The 23,307-nt window shown below is 41.8% G+C and overlaps 2 protein-coding genes across 2 annotated transcripts in view; one reads left to right on the top strand and one right to left on the bottom strand.

The window, feature by feature from the left end:
• The window catches only part of cdh23 (cadherin-related 23), a 170,942-nt gene that overhangs the window by 5,137 nt on the left and 142,498 nt on the right, over positions 1 to 23,307 (bottom strand). The window contains 21 exon segments of the mRNA XM_030747862.1: positions 53 to 182; positions 285 to 398; positions 481 to 675; positions 2,051 to 2,262; positions 2,425 to 2,602; positions 2,851 to 2,970; positions 3,492 to 3,629; positions 4,061 to 4,230; positions 4,460 to 4,684; positions 4,778 to 4,894; positions 5,018 to 5,476; positions 5,660 to 5,863; positions 5,955 to 6,080; positions 6,675 to 6,768; positions 7,147 to 7,167; positions 7,765 to 7,872; positions 8,132 to 8,341; positions 8,553 to 8,686; positions 9,067 to 9,247; positions 9,361 to 9,480; positions 9,564 to 9,785. Coding sequence (XP_030603722.1) covers positions 53 to 182; positions 285 to 398; positions 481 to 675; positions 2,051 to 2,262; positions 2,425 to 2,602; positions 2,851 to 2,970; positions 3,492 to 3,629; positions 4,061 to 4,230; positions 4,460 to 4,684; positions 4,778 to 4,894; positions 5,018 to 5,476; positions 5,660 to 5,863; positions 5,955 to 6,080; positions 6,675 to 6,768; positions 7,147 to 7,167; positions 7,765 to 7,872; positions 8,132 to 8,341; positions 8,553 to 8,686; positions 9,067 to 9,247; positions 9,361 to 9,480; positions 9,564 to 9,785 — 3,478 coding nt within the window.
• vsir (V-set immunoregulatory receptor) lies at positions 11,487 to 22,002 on the top strand. Its single transcript, XM_030747863.1, is given in 8 exon segments — positions 11,487 to 11,682; positions 11,685 to 11,729; positions 17,619 to 18,020; positions 18,241 to 18,291; positions 18,385 to 18,495; positions 18,779 to 18,806; positions 19,181 to 19,356; positions 21,031 to 22,002. Coding segments are annotated over 8 exon segments (885 nt in total). The 5' UTR covers positions 11,487 to 11,648; the 3' UTR covers positions 21,069 to 22,002.

The following is a 23,307-nucleotide window of genomic DNA, read 5'->3' as shown; positions in this document are numbered from 1 at the left end:
TCATAATTAACAACAAAAAAACATTCCTTGTGCATGAGGGACGATGAATGACCTGCAATAAAATAGTAGACCATTGCATTGGAGCCCTCATCGGCATCCACGGCTCTGGTTACGTTCCCCACAGTGGATCCTGGAGGGGAGTGCTCAGGCACTGTCAGCTTCTGGTAAGGCAAGCCGCCACGCTGCAGTGTGCACACACACACAGACCATGAGAAAAATATTACACACAAACACTTATATACAGCTAGCCCCATTATGTTGCATTTCTATATCTGTATACCCACAGGCGGTTTGAGGAAGACAGGTTCATTGTCGTCAATGTCCGACAGCGCCACCTGCAGAGGCTGTGTGGTCTCATAAGGCACTGGCTGGCCCATGTCACGGGCCACAATAATAAGCTGAGATAATAGTGTACAGCGGTTAGAGTCGCAGACATACAATTACACTGATTGCAAACATAAGCACACACAGATGACTCACGCTAAAGAGGGCCTGTTTCTCTCGGTCCAGTTTTGTAGCAGTAGTGATGAGTCCTGTCACGTTATTGATGCTAAAGTTTTCCCAGTCTTTGTTACCTGGTCCCGTATCCAAGAAGGAATAGTAGACTTCTCCATTGAGCCCTTCATCAGAGTCTGTAGCATGCACCTCATACACTGAAAGTCCTGGAGGTTTCTCCTATATAGAGAGCAAAGACCAGCAGTGAGTGCTTGTGTGACATGAACTAACTAAACTACCGATATTAGGCCTACATATATTACTAGAAATTACTAGAGGTTTCTCTGTTGTGGTTTGCAGTCTCTATATCTAGCAGCTGGCAGATAAACAGTCCTAAAAAGACCACAACCAAACCACATGGTTTCTTTTTTTAATTAGAGCCACATGTGATACGAATACATTCTATTATCAAAGTCTTTAAAAAGCAATAAAGGTATAAGTTACATTCAGCTAGTTACAATAAACCACTGACTCATTGCTTTAGCATCATAGTACTTAGTAGTACTAGATTTAAAAATCAGCACACATACATGCCTGCACATTTTCTACTAACATAAAGGAATGACATCATTTGAAAAAATGCTGTAATTGCACAAAGAAGACAAGCACGCCAGGGGTGGGAAGTAACGAAGTACAAATACTTTGTTACTGCACTTAAGTAGATTTTTCAGATATCTGCACTTTCAAAACAAATTGAGGTATTGAGGTGTTATTCAAAGGTTGCACGAAAATACTTGGAATTTTAGTGCAGGGTAAACAGGTCAGCTCGCTGTACTGTGGTGAATTTAAGGTAAAGCTCTGTGTCGGACTGGTGCAGAGTGGCTGGGGTGTTCATGGTCAGTGTTAGTTCACATCAAGTGTAGCAGAGCTGATTCATTCACTGAATTCAACCAACTGTATACTGTCAGTATGAAGACAATATAAACAGCATACTGTCAGTGTAGGGGATGGAAATCAGTCCAGATAGCTCCTGAAATACTTGGTTACATCTTGTTGAATTCAATTGAGTAAATCCACAACGAGCAGTAAACCTCAGAGAAGCAGTACAGGTCCGCTGATCACTGCCTGCACACAAAGAAAATCTACTAGAGGTCACAATAGAAATTATTGTGAGTTGTGATTCTTTTCCCCACTCTGAGCCACTATAATCAATCTTAGTGTTCACTTGCTGAATCCCACTGTAACCCTTGACTGTACTTATTATTCTGGTTAGGTGGGGAGGCAAAGTAAAAAAAGTTTGTATTTCCATGTACTCATTTTATTATTACATTAACATAGCACAAGGTTCAATTAGCTTTGCACAAAAATAGCTGGTAGAAATGTCCCCCAGTGGGCTTCTTTCTTACTCTGAGTACATTTCAGAGCCTGTACTTTTTCACTTTTACTTGAGTTAAGCAGTTGAATCAGTACTTCAGCTTTTAACAGAGCATTTTTTTTAACACAGGTATCTGTACTTCTACTTAAGTAAAGAATGTCTGTACTTTTGCCACCTCTGAAGCACACAAACACATACCGACAATGGCCACCTAAAGAGGGCTCTGAATGCAGATTCTACCTCTAGGATATTAATGATGGTTCCATTGGCTGGCCTGACAAACACAGGTCTGTTGTCATTGACATCAATGACTGTGATGATCAGGTTTGCAGTGCCCCACAGGGGAGGACGTCCCTGGTCTGTAGCCACCACAGTGAAGTTGAAGCGTTCCGATGACTGAAGCAGACGCCGAGAACGCACCAGTCCTGTGTTCGGATCCAGAGAGAATGCATCTAAAAAGCCACAGTGAAGACAAAGTTGGAATACTATTCTTTCCACCAGCAGTAGAAAACTTTCAAGTAAGACAGTAAATGTAAATTCAGCGAGTAGTTCATTCAAAAGATTTTAGTCATGTGACCCTATTGAAGCTTTTACTGTATTTTGTATGTTCATACCTGCATGGGGTCCCAGCATTCTGTACAGTACCACACCATTCGATCCTTCATCCAGGTCAGTAGCCTTTATTGTTATCACAGAACTACCACTGGGCTCATTCTCAAACACACTGGTGTTGTACACTTGCTCTGAGAAGCGTGGACGATAATCGTTGATATCAAGAACAATCACCAGGACCTGATTTGACACGTTATATCACAGAAGGATACATAGTGAAGCCCAAGGCAGTAATATCTGCAGAGCTTAGCTAATCCCTTAAATACATTTGTCTAAAAAAAAAAAAAAAAAAGAATTTAATCTCTAAAATACTGAGATCAGCACCTGCATTTAAATTTATAGATTCAAAGATGTTTATAATATTGTTTGGTTATGAACGCAAACCCTCAGCCACAAAGATCTGTGCCACTATAGCCTTGGATTTCTACCTGGACAGAGTTCTCTCGTCTTTTGTTCGGGCTGCCGCCGGGATTGTCTCGGGCCACAGCTGTTAAAGTGTAGCGATCCTTTATCTCTCTGTCTAGAGGGGACTGGATGTAGATCTCTCCCTATCACAGAAGAGAAACAACGATGAAGAAAGAAGTACAAGTGTTGACTGGGAGAGACGGTTCTATCATAATATTTAATTGAGCCTGTGTTTATGACAGAAATGCAGCACTGAGGTCAAATATGTAGAGCAGACAGTGTTTAGGTTGGGTTTCCCGGTAGTTATGCTGCTTAGTCCTGCCAGCAGAGATAACACAGTAAAACACTCCTCAACACTCATCAAATGTTTATTTTTTCCCCCAAATCCCACGTTTTTAGTGAACTGTAGTTCAGAAGGTTATGGCATGCTTTGCTTTAACCTTTCTCCTAAAATCTCACACAGTGGAATTGTACATTTACTCTAACTACTCTAAGATGTTCTTCTATACTTCAAGTAGTTACAAATAAATATTAAAGGCACTGTGATTTTTGGATTTTCCAAGAAATGTCAAAACAAAACTCAAATTACAACAAAAATACAGTAAATATGAGAGCATTGTGTAGCTGCCTTTATGTCAGATCTGGCTGTGCTGGTATAACTTACAGTGGATGGTCTGATTGCAAACTTGCCCTCCCCGTCAACCAGGCTGTACTCAAGCACAGCAAAGAGTCCAGAATCAGAATCTGTGGCCTGGACCCGAACTATGGTGGTGCCCAAGGCCACGTTCTCAAACACTTGCTCCTACAAATAAGAACAAAAAGAAAAGCACTCATACAGTACGTTCCTCGAGGACACTGCGGAGAAAACTAATCTTTACACCTTGGTGGCAGTTGTGCTGGCGATTTAATTTCATGAATTTTGTGTGCACTGTTAATAACTCATTCATAATTTAATAATCATTATTTCCCTGTTTGGTGTGTATTGTTCTTTTCAGCCTCATGGTGTGCTGGCACTTGCCAAAACATAGGTGTAAATAATGACACTAATAACTGACATTCCCGAGGCTGTCCTCCATGTTATTAGTTTCATCTGTATGTCTCCTGCAAAGACAGGCAAAAATGTTCTATGTAGGGTCTTAAAATTTCCACAAATCTCAAATTTAAGTGGTAACCACCTAGAATGGACACATTTTTAAGCAACAAATCTGCTCGAGTGAAGTTCCTGTCTAATACCTGATAGGATAGTTGCACAAAGACAGGGTTGTTGTCATTGACATCCACGATGTGCAGATAAACTGGCAGCTCAGCAAACCTGGGAGGAGTGCCGTTGTCCCGAGCACGAATTGTAAAATTCAGCCATTGTACCTGCTCGAAATCCACCGTCTGGTTGGCTACGATCTTACCTAAAAAAAGTTATAACAGTCAGGATTCCTGTACTATAGCTTCTGCTTTTATTTTACACCTGTGTGACAACAACGAAAGAAAGGTATTGTGCAAACACAATTCCAAAAAGGTTAAATGTAAATCAAAAACAGAATGCAATGATCTGTAAACCCATTCTGTTTGCATTTTGTTTTTTAAGTAACAGTTTACTGCTTCTTAAATGAATGCATGCAGCCAACAGCAGCCCACCAACGGAAGGGTCCTCTAGTCTAACGTATCCTCCTCGGGGCAGGTGGAGTAGTTCGTAGGTGACCTGGCCATTGGGACCCTTATCTGGATCTACAGCTGACACTGACAACAGTGTTGTGCCTGGCTGAGCTCCTTCTAAAATCGTCTCCGTGAAGTTAGTCACTCCAAAGGGCCGGAAACGAGGAGCATTGTCATTTACATCCAACACGTTGATGGTTAATCTTGCTATAGGGGAGATCATGATATGAGAGATAAGTGGAAACAACTCAGAACATCCCTTAGCACTTATATGAAACTGAAGGTTAAACAGTGACTTACCATTGGGAACACTGCCTGACTTGTCAATGACATGACTGGCATTGTCATGTACAGACACAATGATCTCAAATGTAGCTACCAGCTCTCTGTTGAGAGGGTTGCGTACAAATACTGCACCTGAAAGTTCACATAAAAAGACACAAAAGCAATGAGACCTGATACATCCGGTGTCCGTCATCATTAGTCAAAGTAGAGCTTTTTAAATCATAATATATGATGTGGTAGAAATACATGTCTGACCTGTGTGTAAATCAATCCCAAAGGACTCCTGCAGTCCATCCACTGGCTTGTTCCCATCATCCTTTGCCTCCACTGAAATAATGTAATACTCCAGCCGTGGCTGCAGATCGGGATCCTCTGCGGTCAGTGTGGCTACCACCACACCGGGTGGAGTGGACTCATTGACGTTTATCATGGTTACAGGCTGTATAAAACGTGGCCGGGAGTCATTGACATCATCCAGGATAACTGTAAGGGTGGCTGTGCCTGACATTGGGGGCGTGCCACGATCAGTTGCTATGATGACAAGACGGTAGGACTCACGCTCCTCTCTGTCAAGGGTGGCGTTGCCAACTAAGACAGCACCAGACAACGCTTCGACCACAAAGCGGTCCTCAGCGCCACTTTCCAACCGGTAAGTCAGCCATCCATTAGAGCCAGAGTCAGCATCAGTGGCAGACAGCTGAGTCACCACCACACCTGAATGAGACAAAGTAATGACTGGAGAGCAAATACACATGAATACACACACATTGTGACCAGGCATTGCTATCCTCAACACAAAAACCCTTAAACCTTATGCAGTGGAGAAGGCAGACTTTTGTTCCACTGCTCTCACCCCACTCCCTGACACAGATCATAGAACCAAAGCAATATACGCACCAGCGGGTCTGTTCTCAGGCAGTCGAACGCTGAAACTGGATGGGCTGAAGACAGGAGGATTGTCGTTTTGATCCAGGATCGTTACAGTAAGGGGTACACTGTTGTTTAAACCTCCTATGTCCTCCCCAACCAGAAACAGCTCTACACGAGGTTCCTGAAACGCCTCACGATCCAACTCCGCCCTCTGACGCACGAGTATCACACCTGGAGGGAGATACAGAGGCATTACCGTTACATCACAGTTTTTAAAAAAAAGACACTTTCCTTTCTTGTTACTGGAGAGTAACAATGTTACCAGTATCAGCATCTACTGTAAAGAGGTCCACCCTCGGTCCCAGCAGGCGGTACTTCACCACAGCATTACGCCCAATGTCTTTATCCTCAGCCAGAACTGGCCCGTTTAAAACTGTTACAGTGCTTCCTACAAGACAGGGAAAGATGACAGGAATGAGGAAAAACTGTTCTCCCAAATCTAGGCAATCAGTGGACAAAAGAAAAGTCATTCTAACTGACACGCATCAAAAGCTATGTACATAAAACTCTTTTTTCTCTTCTTTAAAACAGGGTTAGGGTTTGGGGAAGGGGTTAGGGCTGTCACTGATGCTGACTTCAGTCTCACAGGGTTAAAAAATAACTTTGATCTTAAGTTTTAACAGCGTACAGTATTTGGTTACAGTCTGGTTTCTGTCCTTTGAACAAATTCATTTTGTGTCGCTCTAAAGAGTATTTATAATGCAACACCATTTGCAGCTCCTTATCTCAAAATTCAACTCACAATCTTAAAAAAAAAAAAAAAAGCCTTTACTTAACACGAGCTGAATGTAAACAGAGGCAGGAAGTGGTTAGACGGTGTTGCAGACCATGTTTCAGGACGCTGCTCTGCTGTGCAGTTACAGGTTGCAAAGGTAGACCAATCACACACACACACACACACACACACACACACACACACACACACACACCACACACACACACACAACACACACACACACACACACACACACACGGATGCTACCTGCAGCAGAGTTTTCTGTGATTTCAGCCCTGTAGCTGGTCATGGTAAACACAGGTCTGTTGTCATTCTCATCCAAATGGTGATACCAAGAAGTCTGAATCCTGGCGGTGTGGGACAAAAGATTCATGAAAAGAAAACAATTAGAAGACTGTGTGACACAGCAAGGAAGAGACAAATATAGGTCAGTCACCATGCACACTAATACAGGGACATCAGTAGTCACATCAGATTTTGCACTACTTCTGTGCACAAACTAATAGACTGCACTCAGGCTGTTAGTGGTTAGCTCATTTGCAGCTTAGCAAGAACAGTTTCACACCTTTTCCCACAGACACATGCTGTTTTTAAAGAAAAATTTACAGTTGCAGTTCAACTATTATAATACTCCTGCTTTAAGTAAATAGCACACATATGGCCAATAGAGCAAGATGCAGGATTTAAAGTAGCCAAAAGAAAACAAAACAGGTCAGACATCTGTATAAAGAGAAGTGTCCTATAGCTCTTGACGTCAGAATTTTGAAATAATCAAAGATAAACTTCACTTGAAATCATGCATCACTGTACTCAGAGAAAGACATGAGAAAGGGAAGTTTCTTTCTCTGTTTATAGCAAGAAAAAAAAAGAAATAAGATATAAATAAAGGGTGCAAAAGACTTTATATTGAAAGTTTTGTTTTATTAGTGTTTTTCCTTTATATCAATCCATCCTTTGTGCATTATGTGACATTTACATAATGGACAAAGTGCAAAGGATGTACAGTCAATTCACCCCAGAGAAAGAACATGAAAGCGCACACACACACACACACACACACACACACACACACACACACACACACACACACACACACACACACACACGCACGTAGGACTCATTCACATTATGGTAAGTGCTTTTTTTTAAAACAACTATTTTGTGGATGAACTTGTGCCAAACTAAAATCATGCTCACTGTTGGATTCCTGAGAAGATGAAGTGCAAAGACACAGTACTTTATATTGCTGGCAGATGGGTTCATTGGACTCTCTGCGAGACTGTCAACGTGGTAACGTGAACGCTTGCACTAAATGTACCCAGGAGCGTGAGCTTACCCTGCGAGCGATGCGGGGATTCTCAGGGTTGTCTTGGACGGTGATGGTGAGCGTGTATTCTGGCACTCGCTCTCTGTCCAGTGGTCTGTTGACCTGGACCACACCCGTCTATGTGATACAAAGAGGAAGAAAAGGCCTATATTACTACTGCATATTTTTACTCTTTTCTAAAGAAGAAAAATGTGCACCCTATCACCATAAGCTGTTTATTTATAGTCCATACACAGCTCTAGTATCTAGTCGGACTGCAGATTAAAGGGAGCTGGAACACTCGCATAAGCTGATAAACTGATGTGTGACTAAATCTAGAAGCTGCAAGTCACAAAGATCTTTTTCCAGCTTAAACCCCATCATCCAGTTCTCTCACTGTGTCATTGATGTAGAAGGCTCCATCCTGGTTGCCAGCAGTGATGTTATAAGTGAGCAGTGCGTTGCGGCCGCTGTCTGCATCTTGTGCTCGGACTCTGGCTACAGACGTGTGTATTGGCGCGCCTTCACTCACGCTTGTGTTGTAAGGCAGGTTAAGGAGGACTGGGTTGTTATCATTGATATCAAGGACATAAACCCCTACCACCACCTGAAAAGAATAGAGCCAATCAGTACAGTGCAGTAGTACAGTTTGTGACAGTGGTATGATTTGTGAGCATTTAAGGTAATATATAGTGTACTACAAGGGGTTAGTGTATACAGAAGCCAAGTAACAATACAGAACTAAAGCTAACAATAACCTGACTGCTAAACAGATAGGGCAGAGTGTGTGGCTGCTTGTGTGTAAAAATGTGGCCCACCGAGCTGTTGCGAGATGGTTTTCCCAGATCTCGGGCTGTGACAGTGATGTTATAGAAGGCAGTGGTCTCTCTGTCTAGCTCTACGTCCTTCCTCACCCGAAGCTCACCATCCACTGGGGAAACCACGAACTCATCTGACAGAGAAACACACGTAAGAGTGTGGAGATGCGTATCAGTGCAGAAGGGGGGGAGTTTCGAGGCTCCTCATGCAATGCTCCCTAAAGGTTCTCTACAACTTCTCTAAAGGTGAAGAAAGTCCCAGACCTTCACAGAAATGTCCTGCCTCAGTTGTGAAAATGCTGCAATTTCAACGTTTGGGTTTAGCAAAGAACATCCCATTCTGGTTTCTTAATGTTCGCATTACAATGTTGCAAGGACATTGGAGACGTTCCAGGAAGTGTTACAAGGTGGTGCTGTTCACACCAGTTGCGATGTTCTCAGAGACATTTCTAGCTGTGTGTCAAGAATTTCATAATAGTTTACTGTCACTGCAGAAAATCAGTTTGATACAAACTCTGGAAATCTCCATCGGTGATACTGTACTCCACTTTGCCGTTGTCCCCAGAGTCTTCATCACTCGCTCTGAGAGTCCACACCCGAGGTCCTGGCTGACCTTCAGTCACCTCAAAGGGTCCCTCATAGGCTCTGGGAAAAGTGGGTGTCACATCATTTACATCCATGACGGTCACCAGCACCTGAGGAGGAAAGGAGGAGAGAACTGCCATACTCATCAAATGACAGCTGGTAGACAAACTAACGAGATCCTCGATAAAATGCAGAATGTATGTCGGATGTATGTTGTCATTACTGTAGTGCTAGATGTCAGGCGAAGAGCAGGTATTGGGCACTGGTCTGTAGCTGTGACCACTAGTGAATAATGTCCTTTGCTGATCTCAAAGTCCAGCTCCTTCACAGCAGTAATTGTCCCCTATAAACACACAGCATTAACAGAAGGCCAACTTTTTCCACGGCTGCTTGAAACTCTTCAGCATAGCAGCTTTCATGCCTCACCGTGACGCTGTTGATGTTAAAAGTCTGCATCAGGTTGCCTGAAGCGATGGCATACCGCAAGGTGCCGTTCAGACCCTCGTCTGGGTCAATGGCCGTTACAGTGGCGATGGTGACGCCCACCGTCTTCGGCCCCTCGTTCAGCTCTGTGACGTAGTCCATGTTGCGGAACACTGGGGCATTATCGTTCTCATCCACAATGCGAACGTAGATGGTGGTCGAGGTCTGCATTACACGCAAAGAGACATGCAAAAATGTTTACAGCTGCGTCCACTTTTTATGGTTATTTTATTTATGTTAGTGATTCACTTCTGGCAACCAGGCCTGCAAGAGAGTCCTAATACGAATTCAGAGTTCATTTGTCATCACAGAATTGAAATAATCTATTATGATTTATAATCATATTGAAGTGCAAAGATCAACCCCAAAGCAGGAATCTAAGAAGAGAAAACATTTGTGATGGCCATTTGTGACATGTGATATTCAAGGTTCATTTAATGTGGGCGAACAAGGCAAAAACAAAACAGCAGCATAGTTTGCTGAAAAAGTATCTGTTCAGAACCAAAACTGAAATCGTGTCAATAAGTGAGCCATAAAGACCGCCCTGAACCCCTTATTTCTTGTCATACTGTGGGGAAAAAAAGCATAAACATGAAACATAAGGAAAGATCCAGACACATGAGCAGTACTAAAGGTATCACTGTGTGAAATAAAAGGCCAAGTAAATTCCTGCTCCACTAGTTAAGCCTGCCAGTTCCCCGACCAGCGCAGTGAAAAGAAGGAGCAACTGACCTGGCCCTTTAGGCTGCGGGCGTTGTAGAATATAAACTGATTACATTCTGTGGCGGATGGGGGGGTGGGGGGCATCGCTCTAATTTTACAATACTGCAATAACAAAACACACCGGCTGAAAAGCCAAATATCACTACAGCTTCATTTACTGTAAATATGTTTTTGCCAAATTGTAAAAAACAAACAAAAACCTCAGTAATACTGTCAAAGTCCAAAGGTAATGTGCACTGATTTTCACAGGAGGGATTTGTTGTAGTAATAGTAGTAGTAGTAGTAGTAGTAGTGGTGTATTGTTACCAAATTTATATGTTCTTTTTATATCTGCGAAAACCCCCTTGTGGTGAAATATACACTACACTCCAAAATATAGCTTTTGGAGTGTAGACTCTGGCACAGATATTTCTATACTCACTGAAATACAAGTAAAGATTCCACTGAAGTTAAAGTACATAAGTATCAGCAGTCACAGCAGATATTATTGGCCTCTCACAGATATCTTTGTGGATTGTCTGATGTGCACCAGATTGAAAACATTTGCTAATAGAACATAATGCAGAAACAAAAAAGAAAAAAGGATGCATAGGGTAATTTAGAAATAGTATCAACACAGTTTTTTTAACAGCACACTCAACACATGTAGCAGATTAGCATCACAGCTGAGCGGTCAGTGGTGTGGAGTCAACCTACGCCTTGATGGTACTTTGCTAATTATTGTGTGAAATGCACTTCTGGCAAGTTGATAAATGATGACTGGATCAGTTAGCAGCAGATAAGCCAATATAGATATAGAAGCCTGCAGCTTGTAGATGTACAGTCATTTAGATTCTAGATTGCACACACCCCACCCCCCTCCCACCCCCGAAAAAAAAATGTAATGATACAACATTTTAAATTTTGAAAAAAAGTTATACATACATAGAAAAAACTTTGGGCTAAAAATCTATAACAATATCGGCCTCAGTCGCTGTGGTTCTAAGAGCGATGAGTGGGTGGGGCACAAACTGAGAGAGAGAGAGAGAGAGAGAGAGAGAGAGAGAGAGAGAGAGAGAGAGAGAGAGAGGAGAGAGAGAGAGAGAGAGAGAGAGAGACAATGAGGAGGAGCGACGCGACTGTCACGCTGTTTTTACGCTGCAGAACTCAGAAGGCTCAAGACAAGGGGCTGCAAACCTCCCCTTGTGTTTTGGAACAAAGTTGAGACAAGTTGCCTAGGTTTAGGCTGAATGGGAAAAGTTAAACAAATCTGCTTGTAGATACAGTTTATACTCAAAACATTTTTTTCTTTATATCTGGACAGCAATGGAACGGGTCTTCCTCCGTCGGACATCAGTTTGGGGAAGAAAGTCGTCTTTTGGTTGTTCTTGCTTTACATAGCTGGAGGTAAGCACAAAAATCTCTCTCACATCCATCCTTTTTAAGACTCGCTTAACTGGCTCGTCCGGGCGTGCTTGAACTTGTCAGTTGCGTTTTACTGAGTAACGAATTGATCACAAATGGGAACGTCTGTTTTTAACCACGCAAGGTCAGCTGTCACACACTAGGGGGTTTAAAAAAAAAAAAAAAAAGGCTTCTAGATGGAAAAAACAGCTGAGCTTAATGTGTTACTCGCATCCTACGTTTGAGAGCAATCTGACAGGCCTGATCTAAACTCCCTGTGATATTAGAAAACTTCGGTATTTCGTATTTTAATCTAATTGTTTGTTAATTGTACGCTTCCGCACAGCTATACTGTAAGCCCGTCATTATTCTTGTGACGCACACGCTTAAAGTTTTACAGAGTTGGTTTGTTGCTGTTTTGAGACAGAACATCTGGCGTGGAGCTGTTTAAACCCCCGCCAATGGGATGTAGCCCAGTGGGGGTGTAAATCCACCTTAACTCGGCCACTCTCAGACTGCCGAGTCAAAAAATGCGCCCAGAAACTTGAAAAACAAATGTAACGAACACGAAAAGAATCACCAGCAACAACACAACAAAGTGATGATCTGAAAGCATATGAGGAACACACTTATCGGCTACGTGCGCCACGCAATGCAAGAGCTACACATGCAACAATTTATCCACTTCATTAGTCCACTCTGTCGGTTTCTTGGAATTTCTTGGGAATTCACCATGGCGCTGTAATCAAATGCAGACTTCTTTTTATAAAACCGACTTTTGGTATTGCCTGAAGTTTTAGGCAACTTGCGCTGGAGAAGAGATGCAGCTGTTGCCTCTGGGGCTCGGGGTGCTTCACTTCAAACGCGGCTTAAAACTGGGAGAGGTTATCAGTTTTCGCCTTTAGGATTTAGATAAGCTCACCCAAAGGCAAATTAATGTTGACCTAAACTTTAGGCTTGAACTCCATATTATTTATAGTATTTTGTCTGTAGGTACTCGGATATTAAACCAAGACTGAGATATAACATTTTATATGTTTCTGAATGGTTTGACTGCAGCACAGTGAAACTGAGATCATTGCCTCCTCTCACTTCTGTTATGTCTTCCTCACTAGATTTCCTTCCTTTCAGTCTATGTTGAAAACAGCTGCTTGTCCCACTGCCAATAGTGGGTGTCGTCGCCATAAAATATAACTGGAACGAAACAGAGCAATAATCAGTGCCTGTTTTCCAACCAGTGAGTCAAAAACAGGCAGTTATGTGCAATAAATGCGACTGCTCACTCTGTCTCTGCCTCCTTCCTCCTCATGTTGTGGCAGGGGTGGTGTCCTAAACGAGTAAGTCTTCACATGTGCAGTAATAAGGTGAAGATGTAGGAGGAGGGGGGAGGCCCTTCTTTGTTTTCATGCATTTCTGGTCATTGGATTTTTTTTTAAAGTTCTGTACATTTGTAGTGAAATCATGACATGAATCACCAAGACCAGTGGCCTTCATGCTGCTGGGTAGGGGCTTTCTCTCACAAGGGTGTTTCTCTGAACAGCCCCAAGGATGCAGCAGTGACCACTGCTGATGGATCCTTGACTCTGCTTTTAATCGCAGCAACAGAAACTTGAACCTGATATGACCTGAGATATTAGGACATTTAACTGTACCAGAAACAGTGGAATAAAAAAAAAACCAGGAAGGTAAGGTTAAAGGTAAAGGAGGAAGCGAGTTTACAATAATGAAGATAGTTTTTTTTTAAAAAAATGATGTAATAACTGTACTTTTATCATTTTGAAAGAGAAAAAGGGCCCACATCTACTTTCAAATGAGAGTTCACTTTCATTTGTAACATGAGGAAACATTCTTGCAATTATGTTGTAAAAATGCTTACAAAACTGGCATTGCACAACCATCTTACACACTATTTATAATGTCAAGAAGCAGAAGAGGAAGATGGATTAAATAGGGCACATGGTATTAGGGAAATGTTACAAATAAGTTCACAAAGTACCAAAAGGCACATTAAATAATTGCAACAAAATGTAAATCCCTGAACGTTGACCTGCAGCTGTGACCCACAACCACTTCCTTTTGTGATAGGCAAAGAGGGTGAACACCATATTTAAAAGCCTTCCTGTTGCTGAAAGGTGCATCTGTTTGCCATTTCATGCCAGGAGCTTCAACTGAAACTCTGGAGAGGAGCTAATCTCCTGCTGGTTTCATTAACACCCTGTAATGGGCTGGATAATCATTACCATTGCAGTAGGTGCGAAAGGGGTGGGCTCAGTATGCAGTTTGACAACATCAGATTTTTCTGTAGGCCTCAGGAGGTTCTGTACCATGACGTAGTGTCACACACTCTCGCTGCAGAGTTTTCCAAATCATCAAACTTGGGAGAATTTTGGCAGTATTTATATGTTTAATTAATGCTCCACGTCTGAACGAAAGAAAGCTGTCAGTGGCAACATGTCCTAAACAGGTGGCATTCTGCCTTAATACAAAGGAGGGCCTGTTTCTGGGCCCTTGGGGGGCTATCAGGATCTTGAGAACAGAGATCAGAGCAGGAAACTTATATGTATAAACGAGCCAAAAACATGTCTGTCGTATAAAAGAAAAGAAAGAAATCCTGACTGTTCCAGACACATGGCATAGCTTGCTGGTTTGGAAACCACATCAAGACGGCTCAGGTAGTGCTGATTCTGCAAACACCACCCACTCGGCATCTAAAAAAACTGCTAAAGGAACTCGTATTCATTTCCTCCAAAAACCCATTTACAGATCACAGGACTGTCAGTGTCAATGTGCACATTCTAAGCTTAGCTTAATGTTTAGCTATATTTACAACAAATGCTCTCTGTACTCTCTCCTTAGATATGCTTCACTTCTGTAAAATAAGAGCTGTCAAAATGAAACCAGGGAGGAAGGTAGGGTGGGTGTGAAATGGTAGAGGTGAAGGGCTTCCCCTCCTATTGTCCCACTAGGAAGGCAGGAACAGTTTAATCACCTTCCCATGTCTTCCTATTGCTTTTCCCAGCACACAATGGCTAGTGCAGTGTTCAGCCCTGAATACAGAATCGTGGCATGGACCTAACATTGTGTGACACACACACACACACACAAAACGCACACATACTGTACAAGCAACTAAGCCAGCTAATGAAAGAGGAAAGGTGACCAGCTGTTCAGCTGTATTTAATAGCCATCTGAGTCTAACTCAGCTGGTTTGCATGGTGCATCTTCTCCTTTCAGCAAAGCAGCAGTGCCAGTGCACAAAAACAGCCAGGAAATATAGTTCAATACGTTCTAGTCATATTGAAACCAAAAGTTTCAATATGACAACGTGAAACTTTCAACTAGAGCCTAAAAGTTCAAACGTGTGTGTTTTCAGTGGTTCCCCCGAAACTTAGGTAATTAGTTTGGAAATTTAAATAAAACATTAAGATGAAATGATACATTAAAAACTGAATAAAAAAAAAAATGGGGGTTTTTAAATTTCCATTTATCTGAGCTATTTTTGAGCTAGAGTGTATCTTATTTTCATAATTAGCATGGAAAGACTTTAAATAAAGCGGGTGTCTGTCTAAGAAAGCTGAGAATAGAAAGAGAACAGTCAAATCGTTAGAACAGGTCACAGCAAATCTGTGCAAACACAAAGATTAGTGACCTTTTTTTTTTTGGCTGGCCACAGAGAATTTTCAGGTTTGAAATTATTATTTGAATAATCAAGTCATTGTGTACGTAATCTGTATATTGGCTAATTTATTGTCTTATATGGTAGGAAAGCAAAAACAATAGAGATGCCACTTTGTGAGCTACATAATAATGACAGGCATTTTACACAGTTTAGTCACAGCTCTTCATTTGCAGATTAATGCCGAACAAGCGAATAGTGAGATTCAATCAGCAAGTACAATCATCTCTGGTGCTATAATTACTTTCACTGTGGGCAGAGGTGCGACCTGGTTGAGGTTTGCACCCCATAAAGAATCACAAGGCAACAGCTGAAGCATTTCAAGCTCGGTTTTATCTAATAAAGAGCAAAGGAGGAGTGGGAAAGTTTTCATGGGCCAGAACTCAGGAAGGAAGTCCACTCCTCAAATTTTCTGATAAACTCCACCCCATGTCAGACACACATACACACACACACACACACACACACGCGCGCGCACACACTTACTGTAAAATCTTTCCATGGTGTCACTATAAAAGGTTCACATATGTGGGCATGCTCTTCTTTCTCTGCAGTCCACCCACACGTACTTGCACGCAGCCTTCCAGACATTATTGCAGCAGAATGAGTGTTTTACACATTCATTGTCTGAGTGTCTTTGCCAGATTATGTTGTGTCTGCATTAAGGTGAGGTTTAGAGAGTGGCGTCACACTGCTTAGCCCGAGGATGTCTTTATTTTGTCCTGTTTTTGCGACGCAACAATCACTCGAAGCACACATTTTATGTTAATCTATTCATGCATTCTACTGCAGCACTGAAGAATTCACAACAGGATGTGGCTGAAGACAAAGTGAGAGAGGAGAGGGTTTATGCAATATGTAGAGTATGGCCTCACAACTGCGTAGCTGGTTTCCTGAATGTACATAGAAAGGTATGTGCAGATGAGCTCTGAGAGTGAGCATGTTTTTGAGAATGAAACAGCGGTTTCAGAACAGCTGCTATGTAACAATAACATAAAGCAAACATAACATTTAAAGCTGATAAAGCTGATAAATGGAACATCAATAAACAGTGCCGTTTCTACACTGTCCCCATCCTAATAGATGACGAGATGTCAGAGAAGTGCCTGCATATATTTCTGTAGCTCGCAAAGAGGAACGACAAATCTAACTCCCCCAGGACGTTAGTGCATTTGTTCAAGCCAGCAAACTATGCATGACTTTTAACCACAGCTTAAATGTAGAAAATAGGAAACAACTGTGCATAAAAACCTAGGAAGCCTGCAAAAACGGGCCGCAGGAGTGGTTGGACTTCAGCTTTAAGTCCACGTTAAGTTTGGCAGGTGATAAAATTACTGCCTTCACTGTGGTTACTTGCGTAATGACTCACTAGACCTGGCACGAACTCAGCTAAACTTTTATATGCAAGTAATTTCAACAGACCTGTCATTTATTTTCTATATTAATTTTAAATAGCTCAAAATATATTATTATTGAAATGTCACTGTAGGGTTTTATCCTTTACTCTTTAAATTTTCATATGTGACATTTCATGCAGTTTGTACCCTGGAAAAAGCAGCTGCTAAACCACCTGTGACTCATATTTTAACTTCCTTCTTTACTCTGGTTTTTTTCTGTGTCATCTGTAGCAGATAACTATAGGGAATTTGTGTGATCTGAACAGAGCAGTCAGAAAAATAACAAGCATGGCTAATTTTGCTTTGACCTTGTGAGTCTGTGCGTGTCACCATGGCAAAATATGGTGCTGGGAGACACCTACTGCAGAAGGAACAACCACAAAGGTGTGGTTTTGACTACTTTTGAGTTTTTCAGGGGGTTTTGAGACAAAGTAATTTGAATAATGATTTTTTTTTTTTTCCCCCCACTGAGCACTTTTTCAAAACTATATCACAAAGTGTTTTGCTTGTGTAACAAAAAAAACATTCTTTTTGTTTTTAAATGTTTAATTCATTTTAAATCACATATAAAACATATCTGGTGTACAGTGTTTTTGAAGATGCAAATGGTCTCATTTGCATCACTGTTGTTGTTGTTGTTGGGACCCTATTAAAAGATGGTCTCTGGTTTCAGTAGCAATGCTAATAATAGCCACACCCTCACGTTAGCACGCTTAAACTGAAGCGTTTGTGCAGATACATAGCCAGGGAGGAAGCACTGTCTGAAAGGAAGTTACCTATGTTACCCTACTTACTTCCATTTTTGTTTTTTCTCTCTAGCCAAAGGTGAGATGCACCACTCCCACTCCACAATAGTTGCTTCTGCGCCCCACCAGTACTACACCTGTTCTGAAGGTGCAACTGCTAAAATGGTCTGCACCCAGAAAGGTACCTTGTTAAACCCCAGTGATGCTGTGAAGAGCACTTGGCTTTTCACATCCCACAGTGACCAGCACTGTGTACCAGGGAAAGGCCCACGGAATTATTCGCACCTCAACCACACCTTACCACCAGGAGTGCAGTTCAGACTATCAGAGCACGACCACTGGTTGACTCTGCAGAACGTGAGAGCTTCAGACCAGGGTCGCTACTGCTGTGTGATCCTAGAAGTACAGGTGGATCATAAACATGGTCACATTGTGCAGAAATCCTACAACCACGTCATTCTTCATGTCATACCACGTAAGTGTGCCAAATGTTTGGGTGTGCAGTAAGTTTGTGTTGGGTAAATGGAAGAAATTCAACTAATCAACATGTTTTGCAAGCAGCCAGGGACAACAAGGCTATGTTAGCTTCCCCTGGTCTATGTGATGTTGTGCATGTGCTGAACAGTGAAACTTGATTTAACCAATGTTGCATTTTGACTCAAGTGAGACAAAATCTATTTATGATCTCTTTCCAGGGAGAAATGGAACTCAGAATTGTACCGTGTGGGATCCCACACCAGCTGGAGGTATGAAACCTTATTCAAGCCTTCATAACCAATAAATGTCTGCCCAGTTGTTCCATGATATTATTTAACTCAGTCTCTCTGTCGCTTCCCCAGGCTCTGTGCCAGTGGCCTTGGCTATAACAGCCTGCATCGTGGCTCTGCTCTCCCTGCCTCTTATTCTGGTGCTCGTGTACAAACAGAGGGAGAATTCCCCATCAAGAAGACGTATGTATTACCGATGTGCATGAACACACACACACGCACACACACACACACGCACGCACGCACCCACACGCACACACTCTTTATTTCCATCTACATGCTTTGGGCCACATAAGTCTCTCACACTGGGCTTCCCATAATGTTTGTTCTGACACATGTTTCCTGTCAGTGAGCTCGATTAACTGTATTTCACACAGTAGGAAGCACATTCATGCTCTTTTTGTAGTGTTCCGCTTTGTTTCAATTCACTTACAATGGCCCATTTCCTGTTTCCTCTCTCCCCCAGGTGGACAGGAGCTGGTGAGGATGGACAGGTAAGGGTTCCCACAGGCAGCTGGTCTCAGAGACCAGCTTCAAAACACAGCTGCTCTTAAGAATAATAAGACTGTGTATGCGTTGGCCACAGCATTTGTGACACAATAGCTAGATTCAATCCAGTATCCCCATTAGAATGCAAGAAGTTAAACCATACCATACACATTTTTTTTAATTTGAAAATTATATGTCCTGTATGTGCAAAACATTTTGGAGTATTATTTAATAATAGCCCTTGTTAAATCATAAGTGACAAACATGAAACTCCTACATGTGTCAAGCAGAGTTTTGAAACAGTTTACTGGGTCATATTGAAATTTTCTGATTTGTGATCATACTTCTCTTTCTTGTGTGTCTGTTCGTGCATGTTCAGTGAGACTCAGGGCCACGAGAACCCGGTGTTTCTCGGTGGATCGCCAGAGACAAAGACCCGTACTGTTTCTCAAATCATGACCAGGCAGTCCTCTGAGACAGGTCGCCACCTGTTGTCCGAACCGGGAACACCCTTTTCTCCTCCGGCTCATGGGGACGTATTTTTCCCAGCAGAAGGTAGGCTACACCTCAGATTGCTCACGTTTATTTTGATGCTCAGTTCTTGAAAAGTATGCGTGTCACTGTCTTTATTGCACAAGGACAGAGTTTTGCAAGCATCCTATATCAAAACGCACACGCAGTTTGGTAAAAGACTGACGCAATCAAAGAAGAACCACTTGTTCTTTTCTGTGCTTTTGCTGAAACATCCTGCATTTGGCGGAAAGATGCTCACCTATTTCTAGTGCAAAACTTCACACTCCAAACAACAGCTGGGCTGAGTCTTACATGACTAAGAGAATATATTGTGCACACAACTGAAACCACCACCTCATGCCATCCTCTTCTGAATTCTACTCACAAGTCATTCTCCACCCATCGACACTCTCATTTAACAATAGTGGCCCCTTCAGTTGCTCCTCCTGACTTGGAATAATATTGAAATATTAGTTACGGTTAAGGGGTTCAGTCTTGAGCATTTTTCCACTGATTCCTAGGACACCTGTGCAGACATTCCAAGCATACCTAGCCGGATTGCCCCATTTCCTTATGGCGTGGTTTAAGATGTAAATGGTAAATCGACTAGTTCTTCTATAGCGCTTTTCTACTCAGTATGAGCACTCAAAGCGCTTACACAACATGTTTACATTTACCCATGCACACCCATTCATACAAGCACTTTAAGCTAAGTGCTTTAATTATCTAACATTCACACACATTCATACTCCGACAGTTGCGTCGGAGAGCAACTTGGGGTTAAGTATCTTGCCCAAGGATACATTGGCATGGAGCCTGGAGTAGCCAGGAATCGAACCAGTAGATGACCTGCTCTACCTACTGAGCTACAGCCACATAGGAATAGGAATAGGAATGTGCATAGGAAGAGGGCAAGGACCAGCTTACTGAATATACAGCCTTAAGCAACACACAAGGCTTTAAGCTTTTTAACAAGCCTTACTGAAGCTCAAACAGAAATGAGAAACATAAACATAAGGTAAAATTGTGGCATCCTACCCTGAAATCCCTGAAATATGCTGCAGTTTTGGCCTCTACGATCAAAGAGAATTGTGGGAAAGCCTCTTCCATTGCTTGATGTAATCTCTCTGTTTCCCTTCTGCAAAGAATGTTAAAATTATTGCTAAAACCATCAAAAAGTCTACATAAAAAAATATCTTCTACATTTGTCAAGGAGGATTTTCCTGCCAGAGCTCATTTCCTTCAGTGGTCCACAGATGTTAGGCAGAAATACACAGCTTCTCCTGAGGTCTCACGTTACACGAATCGAGGCCACACTTCAGCTTTCCTACTCATATTTGCCGGCTTGCTGACCTTCAGCTTTGCGGAATTTGACAAGCAGCACTTCCCTGTTATCGTCAGCATGTCGCAACTCAGACCCAAGGCCTCGTTGTTCTGCTTTTTAATGGGTTTCCAGAAAAACAAGTAATTCTGTCGAAGTAATCAGTCTACATGCGTGTCTGTAGTATGCTGAGTGGTAGGCGTTTTTGGAAGAAAAAAAAAAAACACTGTCATTTGACTTTTAAATAGATCTTACATTTTGGGCAGGAAGTTCAAATTTGCATGTTTGAACTCCTGCATATCTGTTTTTCCATAGATACATGAAATGTGCGTGCGTAGGCTGATATCTTGTATGATTTCTGTGATCTCACAGACATGCACTCTCTTTACTTTCAGACGCCATCCCTGAGTCTCCGGAGTTCCTGCAGGTTTAAAGTGGAGCTAAACTTCACTCATCACTCAATCTACTTATCTGGAAACATCCCTGCGACTACCTTCCTCTTCTGCCTGCCTTCAGACCGATGGCCATCTCAGAATAACCCAGGAATTTTGATCTGTGCATTATCTGGACCACAGGAGCGAAATTTGTTTGATTCATAAACCTGCAACAGCTGCAGGCAAAAACTGAACTTTAGCTCGAGACCACTTGTGTTTTGGCTGGGTTTGCACTTCATTTTACATCCAAACACTGGCAGCCGCTTGCAAACCATTAATTAGCATCAGGCACCTCGTTTAGACGAGGCACACTGCTTATAATAGTGTTGGGATTTTTTTTTTTTTACCCTAAAGAGCTCACCTTGCATGATGTCGCTATACTTTGTGTCGGTGTTGCGGTTTCTATGTGCCCGTAAGCCGCCCAACCAAAGATCTGTTTTCGTAAATGTTTAGGGGGTAGCATGTTGTGTAGGTTGATTCAGACCCTAAAGATTGTACATTGTCTGATTTCTGTGTACTTCCTGTGCAACTCTTGTGGTTTCTTTGTGCAGGTAAGGGGGCCAACCAAAGACCTATGTTATAGTAAATGTCTCTGTAAGTTTGCTAACTTCTTTTTTTTAAACTCAACAACTGTGTAAAATAAACTTTCCACCAGAAGTCCATTCCAGTAAACTCTCAATCATCAGAGAAGTGCAAATATTTTTGTGCAAGTTTTTAGTATTTATGGCATTATATTGTTCCTCTGTATTATTTCAGATTGGCCATGCCATCTTTTCTGTTCCTTCTTTGCTACCTCAGTTATGTGCCAGCTCTGCTGCTTTAAATACCCTCCTTCCTTCCTGTACTTTCAGAAATGCAGCACTTCACAGTGGCCTTAAATATTCTCATAAAGTGCTAAAGAATAAAAAAAAAAAGCTGCAGCAACAAAATAAATATATATATTTATTTTGTTACTGCAGAGAGAGAGAGAGAGAGAGAGAGATTTTGATTTTGTACATTTTAATAATTGTTTTTTTTTTTTACTGTTGAATGTAGAAAAATAACAAAAAATAACAAAATCACTGCAAGTACAGCAATGTTTTATAAGTATTTTACTTTTTGTGACTGTGGTAATCTGTACATTAGTATTCATGTTTATTTGTATCTGTGCAATGGGGCTGATAATGATCAAAGATCAAGGGTGATGAGTGGGATTGAGAGGGGAAAAAAAGATGAAGTTCTGATATTATTTGGCTCGTGTATGACTGTAAAACCACTGGTGGGTTTTTTTTTTTTTTTTTTTTTTTTTCACACTGAGGTAAAACATGTACAGCAGGTGTTTGGTGGAAATCCTCTCCAGAACGATGTGTAGCAGGTGTATAGTTAAGGGTATTGTGTACATATGTTTTTCTTTTCTTGTTCTTCTGTGTTCAAGTATGCCTGCTAGTGTGTGTGTGTTTTTAAATTTGTGATCACGAGTGTGTGAGTGCATGTTGACATGAGTCCAGGAGGCTTGCATATTGCAGTGAAAGCGTGTTTGTTCTGTTACATCTGAATTGTGGTCTAAGTGGCTTTTATAATAAAGTGAATCTCTTAAAACTTAAAGCCTTCTGTCTCTCGAATCATTGTTCCTTTCAAATGGCAGGTCTCCAAAACTATTAAATTACAAGGACATACTGCTCTTGCTGTCTGGGGAGCCATCACAGATAGAACAAGGTTGTTCCACTTGTGTGCTTCTAAGATGGGGCACACCAGAGGGAGGCTGGCATTGAGGAGAGAAAGTGATAAAACAAGCTTAGCATCTTGTTTCATGAGAAAAGACAGAGCCAGATGAAAAGTGACAATCCCCGGCGATGGCCATTGTTCTCTTTCCAGCTTTTTCTGCAGGCTTACATCAACTATTTGCACAAAGAGTAACATTATTACAGGTGTGCATCCATGTCTAGACAAGTAAATTTATAGCCTGACAGTCTGCCACATGACAGTGTGTATTTGTGACTCATGTAGCACAGTACATAATTCCTTCTAAGCATGTGGACAGTTTTCTAAACAGGAACAGGAGAAATGTAATTGTTTCCTTTTGACCAATGAGGTGTTTTCAGTCAGTTAGCAAAGAAGCGCCATACTGGATTTACTGTGTGCGCTATCTGAAACGTGTCGGCCTTCTTATGTTTCATATTCTTCCCGTTCCTTATTTAGGTCAGGCAGATAACCAAGGATTAAGCAGAGTTCAAGAATGAACCCAACTCTTGCACTGGC

Source organism: Archocentrus centrarchus, chromosome 15 (assembly GCF_007364275.1).
Source record: "Archocentrus centrarchus isolate MPI-CPG fArcCen1 chromosome 15, fArcCen1, whole genome shotgun sequence".
Lineage (NCBI taxonomy): Eukaryota > Metazoa > Chordata > Actinopteri > Cichliformes > Cichlidae > Archocentrus > Archocentrus centrarchus.
The sequence above is the reverse complement of the archived record's forward strand: the minus strand, read 5'-3'. Positions and strand labels throughout refer to the sequence as shown.